We start from the raw sequence: 26491 nt of genomic DNA, 5'->3' as shown, positions 1-26491 counted from the left end.
GCAGAGTTTCCCGCCCTTCAGGCTAGCTGTGGTCACTGATGCCAGGCCTGTGCTCGACTCCATCGAGTCTGAATTGTCTGGAACTGCACGTTAAAGCAAAGTGACCTTGGGGTGATCTAGGAAAAGCAGGCAGACACTGATATGGGCAGGAAACAACTGATCTTGTTCTGCATCTCAACTTCTTAAGGGATTGTTTAATTATTCATGGAAAGCTGTCTAGATTGCTCCCTACTTGGCAACACATGTTGTTAATTTCGTTATTTTCTTATGGAGACAATATTTTGCTGTCCCTCTTCTCCCTGCGTTACCTTCCAAGCTTTGCAACGCAATCTCTCACACTGGAACCACAAGGTATTCCTCATAAAATGCAGCCCCCTAGTTTCATTCTGCTCAATATACGCAGTGAACCCTTCTGATATCTCAATATATGACCATCATATCAACAGAAAATTGCAGCCAGCCTCTCTTGCACCATTTTAATGTGTACCACACACACTCAAGCACTTTTACATTGGCAGTTACTCAGAAACCGACCTGTAACCTAGCAACCAATGGTCCACAACGAAAAGGATGAAAGTTGCCTTCTTTCATATTCAGAGCATGATCCTTGGATGGAATTTCCTCCAGCCAGGGGGCCTTCTTCTACCACACAGACAATATGGAAGAAGGTCTTATAACATATCCATGTGCAGATCAGGTTTTTTAACCCTTCAATCTGTGTAACTATAATTTAAAAAAATTTTTTTCTTTAAAAATTACCAGTTGATGAATGAGTGAATCACCATGTAGACGAATATCAAAGTGACATATTTAATTTGGGTGGATATATAACTTTTGACCTCCATACTGGCATTTAATTTCGGGTGGCTAAAGTTAAAAAAATGACAAGGTTCAACCTATGGGAACCAGGTTACCAATTTTGCTTTTGGCAAATGGTTTATTATGTGACATCACGGCTGTATTTTTTAGTAATAAAAACCGCAGATTATCATAAGTACCTTCAGCTAACTGAAATCTCCAGTTCTCTTTGGCAAAACATTAAATATATATCTACATTTATCAAAGGTTGCACTGTATACGTCCATTATTAATCAAGTGTGTTCGGTTTGGTCTCTGAAATTAGAAATGTGCACTAAATTACCAAAGCAGCCATAGTAGCTTTATGAGCTTTCATATGTTGAGAATAACACATGATTTCAGATAATACAGATTTGGTTTGAATTCTGTGTTGTAACCAATCATCTGCATTTGAAATGTTAAGCAGCTCTAAAGCAGGGGGACGCGGTGGCGCAGTGGGCTTTGCTGGGCTCACTGGAGGGCCTGGGGTTCAAGTTCCGCTTGGGGGTGCCCTGTGACGGAATGGCGCCCCGACACAGTCTGAAACAGTTTGTTCCAAGCCGGGTCATGGCAAACTGGATCCTAACCCAGCAAAACAGGGCTTAGGGCTGGAGGGCGAGGGGACACACCCAGGATGGGATGCCAGTCCAAGCAGGACTCAAACCCCAGACCCGCCAGAGCAGGACCCGTCCAAACCCGCTGCACCACCACACCCCTTTAGAAAACCTGTATAGGTCTCTCTAAATAATACCACAGAAATTGAAAATGAAAGATAAAGGTGCATTATGAGGCAGCATGCAGCATCTACAGTTTGAGACATATACTTAAATGTCTCCCAGAGTAGACAAAAAATGAATGCCTGGTTCTCAACATTTGAAAGAAATGTATTTGAATAGTAGTGTAGAAGTGGTGTTAAAAATCATACAAGCTAAACAAAGAGGTCCAGTCCACATGTCTGACCATTTACATTTACATTTTACATGTATTCATTTAGCAGATGCTTTTGTCCAAAGCGACGTCCATCTCAGCAAAAGTACAATTTATGCATTAGAGAAGGAAACATAGCTGCAGACATGGAAGTCTCAAGCAAACCTAGTTTGTTCCCTACCACTTGCTGCACCGAGGTTCATCGTTCAAGTAGGTGCATAAAACACAGGATAGACAAATCCTGATACCCTCCTACCATTTTTTATTTTTTTTTAATGTAACACAAGCAAGCATATACAATGCCGGAGTAGTGGCTGATTAAAGGCTTTATCTGATAATGCTCATGAAGTTACGGTGCATGAACATTTACACCGTACATGAGCTGGAGAGATCTTGGGCGAAATAGGTCCGGCAAAGGTGAGTTTTCATAACCTTCTTGAATGTAGTCAGTTTCCGCAGTTCTGAGTGGGAGGGGAAGATCGTTCCACCACAACAGAGCCAGAACCGAGAATCTCTGTGCTTTACCTTTGGTGCGCGGGACCACCAAACAAGCAGAAGTAGATGAGCGAAGGGGTCTGACTGGGGTGTAGCAGTTGATCACATGGGAGGACCATTGCTGTCACTGCCAGTCTTGTTACCTACTTAAATTTAAACTGAAAAATCACTGCTCTTTCTGTTTTGAACTGAAAGGACTTCCAAAGTTCACTTTTAACAATCACCTCAAACTCTGGGTAAGATGTAGAAGGAAAGGAAGTTCAAGTTTCTCATTAAATGGAAGCTGGAGTTTACAGAATGTGTAAACCCAAGAGTTCACAGAGCTCTACATCATGTCCACTTGTATAATCCTCCTGTGGTTAGTTAACTAAATTGTGGTGGTTGCTGAATAAAAAAATGTCAGTCAAGAACAGTCATGTGAAAAAGGGCTGTCGAGGTTTCCAGATCACTTCCTTCCTCAAGCTCACATTGCTGATATTAATAAATTGTTGTAAATTGCACTAGGTGCTGAAATATTGAAGCCTCGATTGTTCTCAGCCTTCAGGGTTTAAGAAGTGAAGTACTACGTGGTTCTGAGAAAGCTTTCTTTCCATACACTGCTGTCTCAAAAGTGTATAAAAAACAAAGTTAAAAGAGCTAAACAGCAACTAAAGTTTGAAAATTAATAGTTTCATTAAAACTTCTGTGCATATGTATATAATGAATATGGTCAGAGGATGTAATTATGTTGTGATGTGTGAAAGTCAGTATAAACACACAAAAAACACAGGTTTGTCTTTTCTCATATAGATTTTCAGCTCTGCTAAAGGAAAATTGACATTGCATTGTTTTAGAATATATAATTATTCTTATTAGAGAGTTATGCAGACAGTCTAGTCATCTTTTCTGCGTTTCTGAAGGCTGATCAGATCTTAGGGTAACAGAGGCACGATATTTTATTATATTGTTATATAATTGCCCTAGCAAAAGAAAAAAACTTAACAGTATAAAAGCATGAAAAATGTAATAGCTTAGTATGCAAGCACTCTATGTTGCTTGGGACAAATGCATGGGCATATGAAAGAAAAATAAACATTTTAGTAAAGATCTTTATCCAAAGAAACTTTACAATGATTTACACCCATCTACAGTATACCGTTTTGTATTCTTACACTATCAGTTAAGAGTAAATACCTTGCTCAACAGTCCAACATGAAGAGGTTTATCCAAACCAGAAAACCAATATGCTACTTCTGTTGTTTTCAAGTGTCATTATTACCACCTTTCCACGTGCCGCCCCATTTTTACATAGCCTCAGTACTTAATCATAAACCTTCAATCATCATAAACCTCTTAACATACATGTTTTCAAAACTACACCAAATGAAAGTTGTTTAGTGGTAATTTGGAGCAGCAGTAAACAGTGGTTAGAGCCACTGCCTTTCAAGTAAAGGCCTTGGTGCCCTAGATCACTGTACTTACCCTGAATTTATGAAGTAAAAACTCCCTAGCCATACAAATTAAAAAATCTTTGTCAGCAGCTTAATATAAAACCCAAAAGGTGTCAACTAAATGTATGAATAATTTGCAGATTTTGTTGTACAAGTGGAAAATCCTCATTGTTGAGTACAAGATTATATGAATCATGCATAAATTAAAGATACATATAATCATTATGGAGAAGGAGTTAAGCATAAATTAAGAGAAGCAACTGATTTATGATTTTTGAATGAGGGGTAAAACATTAGATAAACAGAATTTCCTTGAACAATAATGTCACGTGCTATAAAGGTGTCAAGAGATCTTATGTCTCATGCTCTAAACCTGCAGCAGCAGAGCAACACCAGCCAGGGTCCACTTGGATGGGTTCTCCTTGGTCTTCAGGTTGAAGGTCCACACAAACGTAGGTCCTCTCTGCCGAGTCTTGTACACAGGGCATTGATACACGTTGCGAGTGTCTTGCTTGTCAACGGGAATGGCTTTTATGAAGATGACAGGCATTGATGGAGTCAGCTCCTTCAGTCTGGCTTCTGCCATTATCCCTGTCTTAGTAAGAAAACAGGCAAACGGGGCATTACACAAATGAGAGCTTTTCATTTAAACAAACACCAATTCCTGTTTTATAAAGTCAATATGATGCTATTTACAATGTTTCCCATAAACCATAAGTTCATTATTATTATTATTATTATTATTATTATTATTAAACATAAATTATCAGTTACACAGCAACAAACTACTGGTAAGAAGCTGGGCTAAAGATTTGCAGAATCAAATCCCAAAAGGTGTGAACTATAACAATGTGCGGTTATCATCGCCTTACTGCTAGACTTACTAAACCCTGTCCTGCCTGCTGGTGTCTATAAGTGTTTTATTATCTTTTATAATCTTCAGAAAATGGATTTAAGTAACAAAAAATGTCATCTGATAAAAATCTTTACAATCCAATTTATTCCTCACAGAATCAATATTCCTCCATTAGACTTATAACAAATATTGCTGCTGATTGCATTTTGTCCAGCTACATTAGGTGCTTATTTAAAGCTGTTTAATTTGACAAGCAATTTTCAAGGAGATAGTGGTAGCCCACAGAAGATTCAGAGACAATAAGTTGCAGGGCTCTTGGTATCCTTGAAAGTGGTGAAAGTTAATAGATTTTGAATTGAAATCCTCTTGCTTAATACAGTCTATAAAAGAAGTGAAGCAGAGGACCTCCTCTCGATAATTAATCCTCTCCCACACACTTTCACAGATGACAGGCACAAGAACTGACCACTAGACACACATCTGCAGTGCCCACTTCCCTGGGAGATGACAACAAGATATTGCTACAAACTAATCCCTTCACCCGGTCCTCCCCTCTTCTTTTATGCCTTTATGTCTAATATTTGTATGGTATTTTCTTTGCAATTAGCAGTTTTGAAATTTACAAATAATATATTTAGATTATTTTTTTTGCTGCTTTGAATTCCAAAAAAAGGCAGGTATATGGGAAGGAAGATTAAAAAAGAGAATCATAGCTAACATAACTGCTCAAAGGCATGTATTTGCATTTTCAAAAAAATTTAATTTGGTAGCCAATTCCATTTTTTGACTCATGCATTTATTTTAAGGGTAGTAGCTTTGTAAATTAAACGGAAAGAAGGGGTCCTTTTATCATAAGAGAAAGTAAAATGCCTTGATTTAAAGATTTCTTCTGATATTCTGGACTCAGTTTTTGAATTATTTTTGAAACATCCATGTTTAAAGATAAGACAGGAATTTTGCATGTTTGGTGAAAAATGTATAAAGCTTGGTGGCTCACTAAGCCATCATTTAAGCCATTTAACAATGTGTTCTTTTTTTTTTCTGAGTGTATGTGTGTTTGAGTGTGTGTAGGTAGTGTTTTAGCATTACGGGTCTTTGCTAAGAACACACTGAATATACTGTACTAAGAGAATGACTTTTGATCCATTTCATGTACACATGAAAGACCAGCTTTCATTAAACTATACATGTATGTGTGTACATTTATGAAAACTGATCAATGCAAGATACATTTATCCTCTCTCTTTTTTTTTTACAGAAAATACAGAACTAGTTGAGTATAATTGTATGAAAGTTTCTCCAAGTCCAAAAATCTAGCAAGATGCTTCCAGTTTCAAGTCCATTCAGTATTCTTGCAGTTCATGATTAATTCATGATGCCACTGTGGCATGTTGGTTATCACACGGCAAGTGCAATGGTGTTCTCTCTCCTGGAATCATTTGCCTGTAACACAAATTCCGAGTCCCAGTTTCTCCTGCATCACTACATAAAGCAGCCTCAGTTCTAAACCGATTTACCCGTTGAGACCTTTCGTGGACTCTTATCTGCAACAGAACACCATAGGCTGACAATGCTCACCTTGTTGCTCATACAGACTGTGTCTATGCTCTTGTATCTATGGGTCAACACTGCTGCAATGCTGATTACATACTCAATGGTTTGGATGACATCTGCCAAGCACTGGGAGGAAGTGTGCCACTGTGATGAGTGCCTGAACGGACCCCTGTACCTTGCTAATATAGCTGCACGAGTGAAATGTTCATTTCAGCTTTTCCACGTTTTCTCTCTGATAGACTTAATATTTCACAAGGTACAAATCTGCCTCCTTACAGCTGCTTATGACCAGTAACAGTCCTCTATGCAACGTACACCATGTTTTACTTAGACCATGTCTACTTTGCTGGACACTGCTGGCTTAGACTAATTTGAATCATTATGGCTTGTTTCCCGTGGTTCTTCACTGTACAATGCTACGGAAAAATGGCGGATGCTAAAAATCCCTGTGGACGGATGTTCTCTTTCCATTTCTCTGGCAGGCCCCTTCTTTCACTACTCCTTTCCATGCTTAATGCAGATTTTGTACCTCCTCTACAAAAAAGTGGACATCTCTAAATTGCTTTTCTTTCCATCTTCTCTCCTTCTTAGTTTTGTGTCACCTAGAAGGAACACCGAACATGCTGAGACATCTGGTGATAATCTCTTTTCCCTTGATGTGTTTTCCCTTATGTGACACCGACCTCACTCATCAAATCTCGTAAACCCACCACACAGCAACAGAATCCCATTTTGTCCACCCTCCTCCAGGATGTAACCTGTTATATCATTCCCTTTATCTTCTAAGTAACTCAGCTCCTCTCTTACTGCAGGCTGCCTTCCCTCAGGTTTAAGGCCAGTAAAAACCCACTCGAAATCATCTGTACAGAATTGCCTCCAAATTTCTCCTCTTCATATTTTCTCAGAAACAACAAAGCAAGCTTTTCAACAACCGCCTTCATTTTCTATAAACGACAAAACCCAAAATCAATGCCAATTTAGCTTCCAAGAATGCCCTCCAATTGCTGATTATTGTTTTTCAGTTGGTGGAATGAAGACTTATTCTCATTTGTAATTATGCTCTGCAACATATCTTTAGCTTTTACACTCATTCATCCAATCAGCGTTATGGTAATAATCTCGACTTTCCATGTACCTAATGACCTCCAAAGTAAATCTGACCTCAGTCAAATCTTGCAGGAGCACTTTTTTGCCATTCAACCTCAAGTACTGATCCTATATTTCATGAGTACTTTGTGTTCAGCTGCATCAGAAAAGTGAAAAACACATTTATAATTCAAAAATAAAATAAAATAAAATAAGTAATTATTACAGAAACTAAATTTTCTGAGGAACAGCTCATGAGGTAAAAGCTAATCGGCATAAACTAACTTCTACTCTTAATGTAGACAGATATAATGCACAGAAAATAGTCTGAAAAAGTCTAAAATATTAAGCCTTTAGTCAGAGATGTATACAGGTGTTTCTATACAGATATATACAGAAAAAAGATATCTGTTTAGAACTCAGTTTAGATCAGATCATTATAACTTTTGGCCTCTAGCAGCAGATGCTAAATCTTAATATGTATTTACTAAAAAGGTCATGTTTTCTTTAGACATCCTTTTTGAATTCTCAGGATAAACTTGGTTATATAAAAGAAGCAGTTATCATAAATCTCTGACTTTTACAGCTGTACTGGGATATTCCGCATGGATTTGTGCTTATATTCACTTTTACAGTTGGGTAAACTGAGGCAGTTTTCCCCTAAGGCCGAGAAGCAAACTTGCTTTGACATCTTGCTACTTTTCCTAATATATGAAAAGCAGCCGGGCTGATAATTAAATTTTGCCTGTACATACTGTTAGGCTTATTAATTAATATGCACATCGCAGATGCCTGAGAAAATTTGAATGTGTATATGTTCTTTTAAAATTGCAAGTGCTCAGAAAGAATGAGCGGTGACTCCACTTGACATTGATCCCAGTGACTAATAAAGCAAATGAGACCTTTGACCAATCTAGAACAGTAGAGAGCTTGAGGCTTGCTGTATACCTGGGTATCCCAACGTGCTCCCTCCATGAAGAGTCCGTGTATGTAGGCTCCCTCACGTGGCGGGCTGCTGAAGTCCTCACGAGACTTCTTGGTCACGTCACACTGCAGGCACATCTTGTCCAGGGGCCACTCATTCTTTCGGGCCATGGACTGCATAATAGCTGTCAGGAAGGACTGTGGATTGAAGAAGCCAGCCAGCCACACCACTGAGGGCAGGGTGAAGTCTGATGTCCAAGTCTCCAGTTCCTTAATGCGGTTGAGGAGGTCCACAAACCAGGCGCCGAGGCCCGATATTGAAGGGTAAGCCCGTTTTGTCCAGGATTCAGGCACTTGGTCAAGAAACAAAGCATTCTGCAGGTTCTCCATGTCACTTGTCATTGTCAGCTCTCCCTTTAAAAGGAGAAATCACAAACATTTTAAATAAAGTGCTGAACTAATTGCAGATTCTTGTGTAACTGAATAATTTAGAAATTACTTGTCATAACAAAAGAAAAAATAAGAATTCAGAAACCCACAAGCAACCTTTTTACTGTTTTTCACTAGGGAACAAGAATCCCACATGCAGAATGAAAGATCAAACCACCAGGAAACGTGGGAAAACAGGTTACAGGGGTTCTAAAAAATAGTTATAGAAGGAGCTGCATATAAAAAAAAAACACAATTTCAACTATAACAATTAGAAAAAAACTGACTCCTTATGGCTGTGGTCATTGTTCATTGCCTTACCCTGAATGGTAAATGACAAAAGCTAGACAATAGACTAAAGCTAGAATTCACCATAAGTCAGTTTTAACTGTAATCAAAGTTTAGTTTATATTACCAACAAAAAAATAAAAAATAGGTCTTGTACCTTGAACAGGACATTACTGGAACACTCTTAATTTTACATATTCCTCAACAGCTTTAAATATATGCTAGCAAGGTTTGAAAAATCAAAAAAAAAAAAAAACTCATGAGAAAGAGCTACAGTTTCAATAGTAAAAATTGTTTTTGTTGGGCCAATGCATATTTTACTTTTTAATGCAACACGTAAACAGTTTTCATGGGAGAATGGGCTCAAAATAGCATTTTTGTTGCCAGATCCGTGACATTAAGTGCGGCATTGCTGACATTTATCTTTGCCGAAGCCACTGGGATTTCAACAGTCAAACTGGGAGCATCTGCCTCTGGACACTAACTTGCGCTACACTAACCTTGCAGATTTCAAAAACAGAACATTAATATTCAGCTTCTGGCCAGGCCTCTGAATTTAGGTGTTACATCAGTTTAAGGTATATATACTATTATTAAATTATGATATATGGGAGGACATTTTAGTATTCTTATATAACATTTACATTATATATTGCTAATACAGTGTGAAAAGAGGGAGGATACTGGGACCTGTTAAATTACTTGAAAAGTTAATATGGTGCATTGTGTGGTTTGATTGAAGCTTTTGTCCTGTTTCACAAAAGACATCTGTTTTGATAAAATGTCTTCAGAATAAAAAATTTAAACACTAAAAAGCTCAGACTTCTGAGCAGGCAAAAAAACTGAAAAATCACATTGTGAAGTAGGCTGATGACTGATGACTATAAATTATAAATGAATAATAATGGACAAAACTGTCACTAAAAAGTGAAGTGTATGATTTTTTAATCCAGTAATAAAAACAATTGTTGTCAGCAAATTTTCAGAATATTGAACGTACACTGTTATGAACACAAAGGAATACCTGAGAGCTTGCGTAAATATTTATCATTTGACCCATTTATGTTCTTTTGGGTTAAAATAAATCTTTCTGAAAAGATGAAATTTCTTATTTAGTTAATAAAAAAAATGTTTTAAAATGAACCATCCTTATTGGTCTTGTCTTTATGAAAGTTAATGACAAATTAGTATTCGACACAGAAAATGATATAAGGTTATTAAATTTGCATCCACATAGGGAAAATGCTGCTACTTCATTATGGATATGATATTTTGTGTAAGAGTGTTAGCATCTGATTTGGTAAATAAGTTCAATAAAACATTTTAATATTGCCACTGGCCAGAAACACTGGAGAGATGGTGTCCTGCATTGCTTAGCCACTGACCACCGTGCCTGGGAGGATTAGGAAGTCACCTACCTTCAAACCTAGATTGAGTTCCTTCAATGAGCGTTTGATTTCCTGCGTGAGGAAGTTCATGCGCTCACACTCTTGGAAGGCAACCACAATGTATGGTGTCCGGTCCTCCACCTTCGACATCAGCTCTGGCAAGTTGAACTCCTCATGCAGTTTCTCCATGACATCATCCAAGACTGCCTTCACCTGGTGGATATCATATTCTTTTAATATAGCTTATAAATGTGAAACATATTACTTATAATTAGTTATTATACACACTTGACTAAGATCTGATTATGTAATTTATTACTCATTATTAAACAAGCACGAAAAGACAAAAGTGAAATCAATTACACACTAGAGAGATTTGTTTGTTTTCAATGGGGTATAAAAACACATACATTCACAGATCCACAAACATTATTAAATATCCATTATCAGCTCAACCAACTGTATAAGCCAGTAATTGCCCCTGCAAGTTACTAGCAAAATGTATTATTAGCTAGCATACTGCATCAAATGAGTGATGTGACAACTTGGTCTTGGTGTGTGAGGCAGAAGCTGATGTTGTCAACACACTAGTTGTGGCCAATAACACACTCTGGCCGTCCTTTTTCTGGACAATTTTGATTATTGGTTTTCTGTTCTTTTGAAATGTGTTGAGGAAAAACATCTTATCATCCATGAATCTGTGAAACTGGACAAAGATATGTTTCCCAGCAAAATACCTCAGAAGGTAAGTGGATGGTGGGTTTACCAGTATTGTCTAATAGAGCTGAAGAACACATGGTAAATTCATACTATTGCCTTAGATGAACAAATATAAATATTTGAGGGCTCAGGTTACTTAGAGTGATTGCAAATTCAAGAGCACTTACCAAAGCAAATTTGCCCTGAGCCTCCGCTAGCAATTAGGAACTGCTAATTATTCCAACATAATGTTTCTATAACTACTTCTATTGGACAGCATTATACAACCTAAGAGATGGTAGAATATGGTGCAGAACAGCAGGTAATTGTACACTTCATTAGGAAAAGAGCTGTTAGGAAATTGCTAGAAACAGAAGCTATATAAATATTTAATATATTTTAGGGTTAAGGATGCTCAATAGAAAAATTACCTTGTTACCTTGTATCTGTAGTCACAGGAAAATACTGCAAGATTTTCACAATCGCGAACTCCTCTATAATTGCCTTAGAATGTGAGCGAAGTAGAGCAAGATTTGCACAGTTCTTTACTTACCCATCAGGTGCTGTTCAGCTGGCAAAATCTTGCTCCATTAATATTAGCAGCAACATAATTGACATAACCATGTTGCTTACAGCATTTGGGTTTTTGGCCAAAGTGAACAGCAAGTGGTTTACATTTACATTTTTGTAATTAGTGACACTTTTCTTAAATTGATCATTCTGTTGGTATATATTTTCTTAGATTTTCCTCACTGTAAAAATCAGGAGAGCCTGATCTTAATTCACACATTTGTTAAGAACAGAAAGGAACAACAGCAACAATTAGCAGGACATTAAAGGGCAAAGAAAATTACCCTTAGACTAGTCAGCACCACGTTGCAGTAAATAAATAAAAGCTACTGAAATAGTGAAATTATAACGATAAAGGCTGCTGATTTCAATATCTGCTTTGGTGCCAATTAACTGTTGTGTGTACCCATGCCAACAAGACTTTATAGCAAACTGATGAGAGGGAAAGACTGAAATTGCAATAAATTAATCCAAATACAATTTATGAATAGTTCGATACAGCAAGACTATTACAATATGCCCATAATAAGAAACTAGTGAATACTTTTATTAAAAATCATCAAAAGGAATGTTGGCTTAATATCACAAACTGCTGAAGGTTGCTTTGGTTTTATTACAGTTTGATTTTCAGCTTCTATTGTGTACCACTTTGAGTGGGAATTATGCACTTCCTTAAATCTTGTCTTATGAATGTCCACCTACACAACACTTTATTATTTGTGAAAATACATTATGGCTGCCATTGCTCACAACGTTTTGGCCACTATTCCATTTTATCATCATGTTTTCAGCTCTTTCCATTAGCAATTTAAACATAGACTGACTTGATGCTTTCTCACAGTAGTCTTTACACAATCAGCTAACACAGCTGGAATCTAATGCTGCCACCATCTAAACACAGGACACAAGTCATTACAGCTTCCAATTCAAATCCACAAAACAGAGGCTTTTTTAAAATAGTTGGAAAAAAAAAAATAAAGGGAATTTAATTTGAAAATTAAAATGAATTTCTGGTAGCAGTGGGGAATGCTGGGAAACTGCCAGGTGTGTTGCACACTAAGAGGCAGAAGGGAACCTGTTAGTTGTGAGGCTGAGTCAGAGCTCAGAACAAAGAATATCAGTGGAACCGTTGATCACGTCATATAAGTGAGCACGTTTCCAAAGAAACTAAATTTGAGTCACAAATTTGCAAGAGACCACTGGGATTGTCTTTCATCCAAACTTCACTATATAAACCATGATGAAAGAAATCACTCTTAGCGGTATACAGGACACAAAACTACAGTAAAACAGTATCTTAAGCGATGTTAAGATATTTATAGCTAATAACAAAGTGCTGCAACTGATATTTTCTATTTAAGTTTTTATAACTTGAATTTGGAAAGAAATCAGATAGCTGTGGGCAACCAGTAAATGCTGACTAGATCTATAAATCTGAAAGACATCTTCATGGTAGGTCAACAATTTGTTGTGTTCCTTTTCACAATCTAGCAGAGTGCATTACAAACCTGATAAAAGGGTGAGATGTTGAAAACTAAGGCATTAAATGCTTTCTCAAATCAGTTACAAGAACATGGTACTGACAAACACCAATACAAAGTCCATGAATCTGTCAATTGTAAAGATGAATGACCCTACTCTTAAACCTAAAAGGTCATCTGTCATAATAAAATCAGGAACACTGACACATTCCCATCTTTTATTTTCTCAAATGTCAGCATGGAGCAAGAGAGTTCGGGTATAGGAATTGCTTCAATATAATGTACTGGGCCATTGTGACTCTGTCCTTAGTCAAGAAACATACAGACAAGATAAACCCTATAACTCTAGTGGGATATGTGTGAGACTTATTACAAAGCTGCAAGAGAGACATGTCATATCTTAGTTTGAAGTCATGTACCTCACTTTTAAAGAACAGCAAGGTCTGTTTTTTGGTTCCACTTATATTTTATACTTATATTTATATCACTTATTTTTTTTTTACTGAAATGTAGTGCTCAAGTTACCATAGCTGGTATTTTAGATGCAAATCCATTCCATCCATTGTCAACAACCGCTTTTCCCAAGTGGGGTCGCAGCAAGCCGGAGCCGAACCCGGCAACACAGGGCGTAGGGCCGAAGGGGAGGGGACACACCCAGGATGGGATGCCCCGCCACACAGTGGGCACTACCTGAAACTGCCATGCCACCACGCCCCCCCCAGATGCAAATCAAGTACTACTACTACTAATACTACTACTACTACTAATAATAAAATGGGTTGCATCGCAAACAACAGTCTATGACTGATCTAAAAAATCAACATTACACATCTTAAAAATTGAGTATTGAGTCAAGAAGCAACTGTTAAGTGCACAGTGAAATACTATGGAAAGGATCACATGTACGTACTAAATGTATCTATAGTCTATAAAAACTGCTGCACTGCAGACCTTTAGGCCGTGGCTCACCCTTTTGACCATTGATCATTTACAGTCTTAGTAGTCATGAGTACTCCTGCTAAGGACTGGTATTCTGAGGGAGGTGCAGAGATTAGGAAGAAAGTTGTTAGGATATCGGGCCACTAAATGATGTGCTTTTCAGAAGCAGTTAATACGATTATTGTCAGGGCATTGGTAGACCTCCTGTGCCTAAGGGAAAATAATTGAAAGCTGGCACAGATCTCAGTCAGCAGGATCACTTTTATACCAGTGATTCCCAGATCACACTTTATATATCTGCACCTGAAGCTTCGAGGACAAAAAAAAATCAACCCACTAAAAACTCTCCAGCTTTATACCTTTTAAGTCGGATTCTAGACGTGTGCAAGCTACTGTAGATGGTTTCCCGCAAAGCGGTAACCACCTTAATCAATATGGCACTCAGCCCAGGCTGTTTTGAGTTGTGGATGAAGGCACTTTCAAAGGGTCTTGTAAACAGGATATCTGTGCCGGCTTGCCAGACTAAAAATGCACCAAAAGATGGTGAAGAGAGAAAACGGAGTTGAAGGAAGCTGAAATGAGCAGCTTAAAAAAGTAAACGCAGTAAAGATAAGGCCTATGTCTACAGACAGATTGTTTGCCATGTTGGAAGTCAGCTGCACTCAAATGAAGGTAAAGCAACTGTTTGCTGGGGAACATGAAATTGTCTCTGTGCCATCACTTAACTGCCTGCTGGCAGCAACCAGAGGATCTGTCAAAAGTGATTCAGAAGTTCATCCAGCCAAGAAAGATGAACAGAAACAAGTTTAAGAGACCAGTAAAAGAGCCAAGGGGGGCTCACATCATGAAGTCTTGCCAATACCCTCCTCTTAAGCTTAAAGCAACATCTAATTTCCCAAAGTGTTAAATGGGACATCCTCTGTGGTTGTGTCCAGGTAGATAGGTGCTCCTGTGAAGCTCTGCTTGACAGTGGCTTAAGAGTCGCAATCTAATCTTTGAAGGGTGGTATTAGAAGACCTGCAACGTGTTTCAATAGAGCTGGCGAAGGGATTTACACTGCAGTGCCTGAATGTTACTGTCTGTTTATACAGTAGTAGTGTTGTGGCCCTTCTCAAATTCACCAGGGATGTAGTGACAGTGGAGGAATACAAATGGGTGTCTGCATAAAGTCCAGAGGATATGACGGTATCAATGTCAGCCAAAATATAACCACTACAACACTGTATCTAACTCACATTTCAAAAAAAAAGGACCAAAAGCATCTTTTGGCTTTAAAAATTGTTCCAGTGAACACATTCTGATTAATCAGTTTGATATAGATGCATTATTGTTTGGTGTGCAACTCAGTTTCACTCCAGATGTATTAATGTTAGAAACTAACAGCAGAGCTACAGTAAGAAATGTAAAAACTGAACCTCAATTCGTGTTTTGGTAACATAGATGAAAACTGAATTTTCTGACTGATTACTTGGTTTAATATAATTTCAAACTCTTAGTGATAAAGCTGTCTATTTCATAACAGCAATTCTGGGTAAGTTCTGGGGTCAAACGGCACACCAGCTCTAATAAGTGGGCACTTGAACCACTAAACTTCAGCTTACAAATCAACACCCCTAACCACTATTCTACCAACTGCCCCTGCTACCTTCTGCACAAACAATGTGGTCAAAGTAACCATGAAAAACATATCGTATAAATACATTCCCACTTGGACTGACCAGAAGAGATTTAAAAAAATAGCTTTACCATTTATTTAGCTACAAGTAACAACTGATTTTCAACCGTGTTGTTTGCTGAGGTCAAGTGTAGTGATCACCAAAGGGAAACCTGCCCATATGTTTTTGATTTTCAGTGTGTTTGACCCAAGAGTTTGGTAAAGATGACATATTACCTTAGTGCACATAACATAAAGGGTCTATTCAAACAAATCATTTTGTGCTTGTGAAGTTCTAGTGCGTAAAAACCCTGAAGAATTTCACATAAAAATGGTTTAGCTTCTCAATAAAATGGATCGTGCTGCTTTTATGTGGAACATGTTATTACATCTTCTTAGTGTTTTACAGTATATTCCTGATGACAGTCATCTTAACAGAAAAGAAACCAGCAAATTCAAGAGCACTGGTTTGTACAACTATAAACTTGAAGACTGAAAATACATTCTTACCAGTAAAAACAAAAGACCCAATGAACATATAGCTGCAACAAGATTCAGCTGATCCCGAGGATGAAGGCATACTTTAAATATTTCCCTGGATCTTATAATTACCTTCTCCTCTCTTGTGCCCCCAGTGCCCTCTCCAGCACTGCTGTCTTGAGGCTGCATCTCCAGCACGGTCCGGAAGAGCTTCTCTGAGGTCTGGGTGAGGAATCCGATCTCAGCGTTGGGATGCAGCCCATACAGGTATGGGGATTCGGCAGGGAGAGTCTCGTCAATGTACTGAGGGTAAGACGAGAACAAAAATATAGTATGCCTTGGACTCCATGTAAATTAAACAAATTTATGAGCAAACAGAAATGGTTGGTTTACTGGTTAAAAAAGTTGATTATTCTCTAAGTATACATAGAAAAATAATGATCGGAATTGCAGCATCACTGCAACATGCTGTCCTTTTTTCTAATATGAGCCGTTAAGGGCCATTTTGTAGTGTTTGTCACGAACTCCAGATCCACACATTGTCCATGCCAATCACACTCGCAGCTCAAGCTGCACAGCCCGCCTTGCAGAGAAATAATAAACTCTGCGCACCAGCTGCAGTTTGACACGAGTGCCCTGCCACCCCAAATTACTGCCTTCCTCACTGACAACTTCACACACGAGCAGAGAGGAGGAGACAATGTGGCCTGCCTCACTCTCCCCGCTAATATGGGCGGACGTTTATACAAAGGACAATGAGGAAACAAGGTGCCACTGAAGGTTGAAAATGGGGAGGTTTCCAGAAAAAAAAAGAAAAAATCAGATATCTTCATTAATGCAACATGGAGGTGGTGGGTGGGAAGACTTTGGTACTGCGCATGTTTTTATCGTCTCAATGACTTCAGACAACCAAACTCAACTGTGGCTAAGGGGTCCATTGGCCCATTACAGGGCTCTTACGACCAGAAGCATTTCTAATCCCCTCACAGCGGCCTTAGAAAAAAAAAGAAACACAGAAAAGGTAAAATACTACCCCCGCAGCAGTGTTTGAGTTGGCAGTGCAAAGACGCCAAATGAGCACCATCTGGATTTTAGGAATAATGAAATATGCCTTGTTCCCTGAAGTAATGGAGGGAGAAAATACAAGTTGTCTGCATGCCTCAGCGCTGTTCGTCACACGTGGGGTGACCGATTCTAGCCTTGACCCAAACAAAGAACTCTTTCATGTGCAGACTGCCTCTTGTAGTGCAGCAGTCAATCACTGAAGTAGGCGATCGACCTGTCACTTCACCTGTGCTCTCCCTTTATTTCGTAGCATGGCGACTGTCTATGGGGTGAAGGAGCTTACATGGGTGGAACTGGAACAGCACACTGGGTTTTTTCCACTAAAAATTTGGCTTTTACAGGAAAGGCAATCCTAAAGCAAATACTAAAGCAAAGAGGTGAAAGTAGCCAATAGAACTGTCTACAACTCCACCAAACTTTTATATTGCATGCTGTATGAGGGAGCTCCTCTGCTTCCTGCCAGTTATCCCTCCAGTTTCCACGGGTCTCTGACACCCCAGTTCTCAGAACAACTATCTCATATCCTCTGATTGTCCCTCTAACTGCCAGCAGCTAGGCTTCCTTAAGCACAATTGGAACAAGGCGAGCCGTGGGGAGGTGTCAGCTGGGGTCAGTGCTGCCCCCTTCCATGGGTCCACCTACTGTCAGCTCATAGTATGTCAAACCACCGTTTACTGAACAGGAAAAAGAACGGATGATGAACCTCGTGGTAACCATTGTAGTCCATGCTTCCAGGCAAAGGGAAGCCTGGGGCCAGGTAGACATCTCCCTCCATCATCTCGGGTTTGACAAACTCTTCCAGGTAGGTTCGACACAGCCTGCGGTCCCAGTCATCCGTGATATGACCGCCATACATGATCTCACCAAACAGATAACGAAGGTCATCATAAGGAACCTGCACACAATTAAACACCACCTTAGTTATACATCTGATAGTCATGTGATGAAAATGTAGTGGCATTTAGTAATTCCAGCCATTTCAGCAGAGAAGGCTACATATAGCATAGCACATAACACAGCATAGCAAGCAACAGAGTGAAAAACATTTCCACAAACTTGCAAACATAGATTTAGAAAAAAATATTCCTAGTATTCATCAGTGTAATCTTTTCCATTCACCTGAAGAAATAGGTTTGAGTTGCTGCACTTAAAGCCAATTACAGTTCTTACAACGTAAAATTGTTTACATGCTTACCATTATTTACACATTTATTCAGCAAGGTAATTTTACTGGAGCCATTAAAAGTAAGTAACTCGGTCAAAGGTGGTATCCAAACCTACAACCTTTGTGTCCAAAGGTAGAAGCTCTAACCAGCATGCTACCAGCTGTCCTGTTACTAACAAATTAATAATAATATACATAATATGATGTACAGCATCTCATTTTAAAACTGGAGGACATCTCTTACTGAACAGTTTTAGCTAAAATTTTCAGTGACATTTTACAAACTCATGGTTGCTCTATAAACTCTGTTCTCATTGCTTGTTAATCATCACGAAATCCTTGTCATCAAACTATTCTCCCGTATAAATCATATCATACACCGCCCGCAACCATGTCAACTGGAAAAAAGAAAACAAAAACACTAAATAAGACAATGCAGTACTTTTTTTTAAAGTTCATCTTCAAAGATTTTTCTTCTTTAGTCAGAAAGCGTATTGATCCAATTTGGCTGGTAACAGGTTAACCCTTGGAGGAGAGGATCGACATTTAGGTGCAGTCTTAGCTTCAATGATTTTCCAATTACAGCTGCTCAGCACAACAGCCTTGACAAGTAGTGTGAACTTTAATTCAAGAGTTCTCCACAGCAAGCTTTTAGCCTAAAAAGGTCCAATGAAAAACCATTTCATGGGAAAATGTAGGGACAATATAAAGGTTGCCCTGACATTTCGTTAGCAAAGTTGGAAGGGAATCGTTTGATGGCAAAGGCAATCACGCCTCATGTCTGCATTCAGAAGAGTCTTGGGGTGGCTTTATTCTGCAAGGAACAATTACAGAATGCTGTCCGAAAAGTACATAGCAAAGTTCATTTCATGGTTTATCATTTCTGTAATAACAAAAGAAAGAGAAAGGTTGGAATGACACCCCTTTTCCCACCAGAGCAGTGAGAGCACAGAGTAATGCAACAGCCAAATACAAATTGCAAGTGATCTTACACTGACTATAAATAGTGGTTGTGTAAATGTGAGTGGTTTCTCTTTACCATAACCATAACCAATCCGCCCCCCAGTGCAATGACCACAGAGTGTACTTATGTGAGTGCTGAATAAATGTAATGTTCTGTGAACTGCAGAGTTATTTACAATTTAAAAAAAAAAATCATTAAATTGGTAGGTTGTATTTTATTTATAGGTAGTAAACCAGAATGAGATAAAAAAACCTGATGTTTCCGCAATATGACTGCTGTCAAAAGACAACCCAAAACATTTATTGAAACGGTATTGTAGCTTCTGAAAATGGGCAACAGGTCAGGGTTAACCAAACTCACAAGAACCCAACAAGTAAAATGAACATTTTATGTAATGATTAGAATGTGAATGTAGTATACTGTAAAACAAGAAATAAATTTGTACCACTAAGGAAGCAACTCTGATCTGGTATTTTCACAAGGCAATATTACAATCACAATTACAGACAGAATGACAGAAAAAACTTTACTCTTAGTGAGGCAAACAGAAGGCAGGGGGCCAGCTGAGAGTGAATGTCAATCATTACAACAATAATGTGAGGTACCTCTACACCTGACAGCCACTTAGGAACATGCTGACTCCAGACAATATGAGTGATGTGACAATGTCATTATGCCAGTGTGATAGCACTGAAGTGACAGATGCCATCATGTAAGACCTTAATGTCAATACTTCAATATTAGAAGGATTTCGTAGGTTTAAAGTGTCTTAGCATGGCAATCCATCAAAGTAAAATAATTCAGTAGCAATGCCGGTTGATGAAGAAAGGCCTCGGGGTTGTACTGCCGATATTCCACACACATAGCGAATGCTTTCAGCAGGTTGCCAAACAAATGGGCAAAGGCAAGCAAAACATTAACTACTTTTAAGTGTAATATTTAAAAATGAACACATTTTTTCTGCAACTTTGTAGCATGTAACACCATTCTGTTTTTGTTGACAAATTGAATGAAAGTGTCGTATCCTGAAATACAGAAAGAGGCAAACGTCCCTGGCCATTGGTCAGAAGAATGCTTCTGCTTTCATTTATGTTTCTGAGCTGTAGTGTGTCGTGCTCTCACCTTTGAGTTGGCCTCTAGATAGTTGTAGAGCACATTCACGGAGATAGTCAGGTCCCCTGTGTTAAAGGGGTAGCTTCTGTTCCAACCCTGTGGACCAAATTTTCTCCTCTCAGCCACCACTGCGTGAAAGTAGCAAAGGGCAAAGAGGATGCTTTTAAACTCATTCTCACGGGCACACATCTCCAATGTATCCTGGAAAATAGAAAGAAAAAAAAAAAACAAAGAAGGAATGAAACCAGTAAAAGCACAAAAGCAAATCATTTTGCATTTATCAACTGTCCACAACACTCGTCTCAAGGAAAATTTCCTGCTGAAATTTTAGGTTTATATTTATTTATTTTGCAGATGTTTTTCTCCAAAGCAACATACTATGATTAACATGTATTTAGCTGAGACATTTGTCACCCATTTACACAGCAGAGCATGGTAACACACTCATACAAACACTAAAGAGATGTGTGAACATTTCTTGAGAAATAATTTTTCAGTATTAATCATGGCAATAGCTATGGTAAAATGAAAACTGCAGCAATTCTTAAGAGCCAAGTTTAACACACACTGCTATATTTTATTCTACTCTTTTGTGTGACTGCTAATAGCACACAAGTTTGATCTTAATGAAACCAAATCTCTGTAACTTGGAAGTATAAGTAGTCTTAATTCATAAATGTTTCGTGAGGAGTATGAATTAAGGTCCTCAACTTCATCTTCTGAGATGCTGAAAGATGACTTGAGCTGAACTTAATGTCGAGTTCAATATGTGTACTTGCAATAAAGATAAAAATCCTCATTGCATCGCAGCCAGTTAAAATAGAGAGTACTTAAACCAGTATTTCTGCAAAAGAATATTCTGCTAGCTTCATGGATAACAGTTGTGTGGAAATAGTTTTCATCTCAGCAACCACGGTTTGACTTAGCAGCAATTTGAAAAATGTGATTATATTTTTGTTCTTTTTACTCCATCAGCAAAAAAACTAAAAAAAAAAGCTTTTTAAATTCTCATTACAATGAATATTGTAAAAATAGCATACATGTTTTAAATACTTTAGACCTTTAAGCACATTAAGCTTAATCAGAGTTATGCATTTTTCCCAATTAGGCCTCCAGCAAATGCAAACTTTATGCAGGTTTTAGGAACTTTTTACTTTAGTCCTAGCAGTTAATTGTTAAAGTTAATTGTTATTATTTTTCAAAAGTCTAACACAATAACTGGCACATTAAATCCTCTCAAATCAATTATTTCTAATGTCATGATTTCCACTATTAGGATAATTATGACTGTATCAAAAAGTGCAAGCAAAATAAATCAGCTCCAAGGCTGTCATTGGCAGATTATGTCAATGTGAAAGCAACTTTACTTTTCTGTGTAACTGTGGAATTGCTTGAGAGAAGGATATGGGTGGTTATCATATTATTGATTAACTATCAAGGTGTTGGCGAGACAGGCATATCTTTTCGTTATCTCAGGGACCTCTCTAAATGTTATGGCATCACATGTGTTTTGCTATGAGATAAGATAACAATAAAAACTGCAGATTTAAATTGCCTGTGAGCAAATACTGAGGTAAATTGAGGTTCTGGAATAGCCTGATAACATAACAAGGCCAGCTTCCAGTTGCAAGGCCAGTAGCTCTTAAAATCCTAACACTGCTATATGTATAAATCAGAGCTCCCTATTTTATGTGATTCACAATCCGTAATTATTTTGAGCATTCCATCTGTCACCATACCAAAGCTGGGTGAGGGTCACAGTAAGGGATAGAAAATAAATTATTATAAGATGACACAGAGCATCTAGAGATAAAATGACACCTTCAGGATACAAAAAGGTCTTTAACAGCCTTCATATCATCTTAATATAGGTGTTAATGACAGTCCTGCTGCAGATGCATGACATATACAAGTGTTGCACTTCAAACTTCTCCACATAGTGAAGGTCACTAAGAATTTAACACTATGGGCCAGGCGGGGTCTCTTGAGAATGCAGTTTCAGTTATTTTTAAATACTAACACACGCATTTTTGAGAGCAAATCATCATTAACAACAAAATGAACAATTAAAAAGGACAGATCTGAAGAAACAAATGGGATATGGTGACACACATGGTCTTAGAAAGCAAGTGGGCAACTCTCCTCAAGTCACATGCATTGCAGCAAATAAGATTATTTGTGTGCAAGTCCTTCTGAAATATTGAGCACTTCACCTGGTTGAAGTTGTCCAGGGCCTTGTGGAGGTTGGCATGCATCCCAGTGGGAGGCTCATTGGTGATCTTGATGGAGTTCTCCAGGATGCCCTGAGGGATTATGTGCGACTCCGGAGTCCCAGAAGGCTCGGCGCTGATGAACACTCTGAAGTTCTCGTGACCTCCCTCACTGTGTTGCTCTAGCTTCTTCTCCAATGTGCTTAGCCATTTAGCCACCAGATGGATGTTCTGGCACAGGACAAATCAGAGCAGCAAACACACACAAGGCAGGTAAGAACACAATATAGACACTCAGAACACCCGTCAACTATTAATGGTTCCACAAAAATTTTTTCAAGTTCATTATGGAGGCATTTGACAGCAGGGCTTCTGCATGTTTGTGGACTGTGACATTCTTAAGACGCTTTCCTCAGATGCTCAGTCTTGCAAGATGTAGAAGGATAACAAACATTTAAAATGAGTGACAAAGTAACAGATAACATACTTAAAAAACAACTTCTACTGAGTGTGGTTAGAAGATGAAAAAAGTCTGGGAAACAGACCATGTTTCTTCACTGATGCTTGGCGCAATTTTCTAAGAACAGCTGCATATACCTCAAGGCATGTTTACTTTTATGCGTATGAGCCAATATGATTTGAATAATAATTTTAATAAAATAGATATTTTCATCATCAGCCTCTAAGGGTTCTGGTGAGCTGCTTCACTACATGCTGTGGAAAAAATCATGATTTCATACTTTTGATGTGGTATCACCAGAAGCTTTTGGAATACTTGTGGACAATAGAAGTGAAAGGTTTGGTGACTTCACAGTCATGTGCTGAGGACTTCCTTTTGAAAGAAAGCGTACAGGGTTGATTGCCAACGTAGAGTATTTACAGTGTTTATTCAGAAAAATAAATGAAATACATATTAAAATCATAACGCAGTGTAAATAGAATATACTGCATTAATAAGAAATTCTATAAATTATTTGAGACAATTTCCGGATTTGAAAAACATTTACATTATATCAGTAATACTCTTGTTTTAAAGGTAAACAGTAGCAGTGGCTAAAGACACGAAAAGTGGCTTAAAACTAACAGCAGATTTAGAAAGCACCAAATGAGCAATACCATAACTCTATGAGCCCTAGAGGTTCTTTAAATATTTATCTCCTTTGTTGCTCCCTACTTTGAAAACCAGGAATAAATGTTTAGAAAATAAGACTTAAAATATTAACACAGGCAATTTTATTATGATTTTCATGCATGTCTTTACTGCTGTAATAATACTAATATCACTTGTGCCTTGAAATTGTATATGTAAAAACCATCACTGATAGTTCAATAAAAATTGGGGTGTACTGGGAAAAAAAAAGTGGCTGGACTGACAGTTAAACTGGCCTTTGTATTTTCAATGAAAGCTTTATAAAGCTCATATACTTGTCCATGATATCTAACTAGTTTAAAATTAAAAATACATTCCTAAAGCTAAAATTAAAAATAAATAAAAAGTATTCAGTTTAGGCCAAAAATGGGTAGGGTAAATAGTAACTTTCATAGTCATTTCTAATACAGTTGTAACAACAGTAGAAGCAATGGTGTCCGTGAAAATCGAAAAATGTTCAGCCCTACAACACTGCAGATGATACATAAGTAGTACCGCAATTATTGGAAACATCACAGTTATTCTTGGGTTTCAACATTACAGCATCCTGAGGCCCTTCTGTGAAATACGACCCCATGCGCTTCGTGGTTAAAGTGTTCACTTATCCTGCGCTCATCCTACACAACACTCAGCAGCTGTGCTGTGCCATGAAAAATGCGGCAGAACCAAAGATTGACTGAGCGAACGAGACAGAGAGAAAGGTGGCGGTGACAGCGCAAACCTACTCTGGATTTCGACAAGGTCACTTTCAGCGTCAACCAAGGATTTTTTTATTCCCTTCCTTGGCGTCGGCTCTCCCATCAGGAGATACGGGACCACAGGACCGGGACCAGTATCGCTTCCAACACACCGTATTCCGCTCGCATTCTACTTTCAGCTGTTCGCAGATCTTGTTTTTCCCGATGTCATAAAAGCTCCTATGTTTATCACAAACACAGTGGTGAGTAAGATACCCCGCTCTGGCTCTCTAATTCCACTCTGCAAAGCAGTGTGTGAGCGCCGTCTGTGTGAGTGACCTGCAAGCTGCTTCATTACCTGAGCGATATTCTCAGACAGGTACAGGCGCCGACAAGGAGGCAGCAGCCGACAGACTTACTTTGCCTTTAACTTTGACTTCGGCAGTCACCTTTTTCTTTTTTCCGTTAATTTGACATTTTTCTTAAATTTAATTGACTGCTGAACCCTTGGTGTTAAGTAGTGGACAAAAAATAACCTTTGTTCCACATCATTAAGCAAATTTTAGGCTGATTTGGTCCTCTCAACAGAAATACACATACACGCACGCACACACACACACACACACACACACACACACACAGAGTGAAATTTTTAAAACCATACTGCCTTCACCTTTATGGCTGTTTTATACCTGTCATACAGTCCAACTTACTGACTATTAATGAATTTTACAAATGAAAAATTAGATATTTATTATATTATTACAATACCACTTCAGGAGCACAGGATGCCTACCATGTACATGACAGGTTATGTAATTTCAGCAAAATCTTTATGTTACCCAATAGTATATTATATTATGTATAGCCCTGGTTCAAACAACAGCAGATGTTTACTAATTAACAGCTACTGATTAACAATAGAGCTGCCCACATTGCTTTTACTTGTCACATAAAATGTTTTTATGTTAGAACTTAGATGTCTAACTGGGAAGAAAAAAAAAACAACATCCTTGATCACGGGTGCTATAGCAGGAGCTGGGATTTGACTTGTGGTCCTTTGTTTGTAAGGCAATGGATGTAACCACTACACTGTCTATCAAGTGAAGTAGTGCCCATTCCTTCCAGTCAGAGTTGAACCAGCAGCCTAAGGACATTGCTACACTTTATATTACAAGAGTCTACCAATCCACCAAGAGACAAAACTTAATTAGAATTGCAGAAGACATTATAACATTAAAAGTTGGTACAATGTCTTCTGTTTAATAGTTTACAGCAATAGTAACCTTTATTATGCATTTTTTTCTTTATTTTTTCTTTTAATACTTCAGCAACAAATAACCATTATATCCTTTACTTTTGAAATATGAAATACCCATATGAAATACTAAAACTATTTCTTCATCTTATGTTCCTGTATATGATCCTAGATATCAGCTTTTGAAAAATCTTAAAATAAATGTCTACCACCTGCTATGATAAATCTTATTATGTATTGATTTGCATGAACATTATCCATATTTTGTGGTCTTGTAGAGAAATGCTTGTACTTATATGCATTAGGGCCATAGATGCAGTGTGCAAAAAAATCCCTTTCTGCAATGTTTAATGCATGCAAATACCACTGCACGTGATTAGTAAATAACCTTGGCTGCACACAACCATTGATAGTTTTACAATTTTCTGTTTATACTATTTATGACACCAAAGTGAACCAATCCTACCCAAATGTTTCTGTTCAAAGAATATACTACAATAACGATAAAATTGCTGGAACCTTCTTGGGCTCTAGAAGTTTTCTTCGGGCCTTCATTTTTTTGTCTATGTTCAATTAAAGTGAAGCAAGAGAATAATACTTCAGTAATAATTTGCATTCTAAAACTATGGGGACAGCTGGTAGGGTAGCAGTTAGAGCTGCTGCCTTTGACCTTGAGTAATACTCAAGGTCACAAGTTTGAGCCTCAGCTGCAATACCTTTGAGCACCCTGAACTGTTCCAGTAAAATTACCCACCTGTTCATAGAGGTAAATAATTGTAAGCTGCTTTGGAAAAGTGTCAAGTAAAGTCTACTTTTTTATTTGCCCCTTTCTTACATTTGTAGCATGTTTCA

At 38.1% G+C, this 26491-nt stretch overlaps 1 protein-coding gene across 3 annotated transcripts in view; it reads right to left on the bottom strand.

The window, feature by feature from the left end:
* Positions 1-2972: 2972 nt before the first annotated feature.
* Positions 2973-26491, bottom strand: part of LOC108940084 (dynein, axonemal, heavy chain 9) — a 91062-nt gene continuing 67543 nt past the window's right edge. For 2 of the 3 annotated variants that reach the window (XM_029246646.1, XM_018761940.2), the window contains 7 exons: positions 22558-22785; positions 20354-20545; positions 17806-17997; positions 16170-16340; positions 10245-10427; positions 8134-8523; positions 2973-4284 (listed from right to left, as the gene is read on the bottom strand). In XM_029246646.1, coding sequence (XP_029102479.1) covers positions 4057-4284; positions 8134-8523; positions 10245-10427; positions 16170-16340; positions 17806-17997; positions 20354-20545; positions 22558-22785 — 1584 coding nt within the window. In that variant the 3' untranslated portion in view covers positions 2973-4056. The remainder of the gene's footprint in view (positions 4285-8133; positions 8524-10244; positions 10428-16169; positions 16341-17805; positions 17998-20353; positions 20546-22557; positions 22786-26491) is intronic. The other variant, XM_018761941.2, reaches the window with a different exon arrangement.

The sequence above is a fragment of the Scleropages formosus genome, chromosome 20, assembly GCF_900964775.1.
Source record: "Scleropages formosus chromosome 20, fSclFor1.1, whole genome shotgun sequence".
Lineage (NCBI taxonomy): Eukaryota > Metazoa > Chordata > Actinopteri > Osteoglossiformes > Osteoglossidae > Scleropages > Scleropages formosus.
This window is presented reverse-complemented; position numbering and strand designations above follow the sequence as displayed.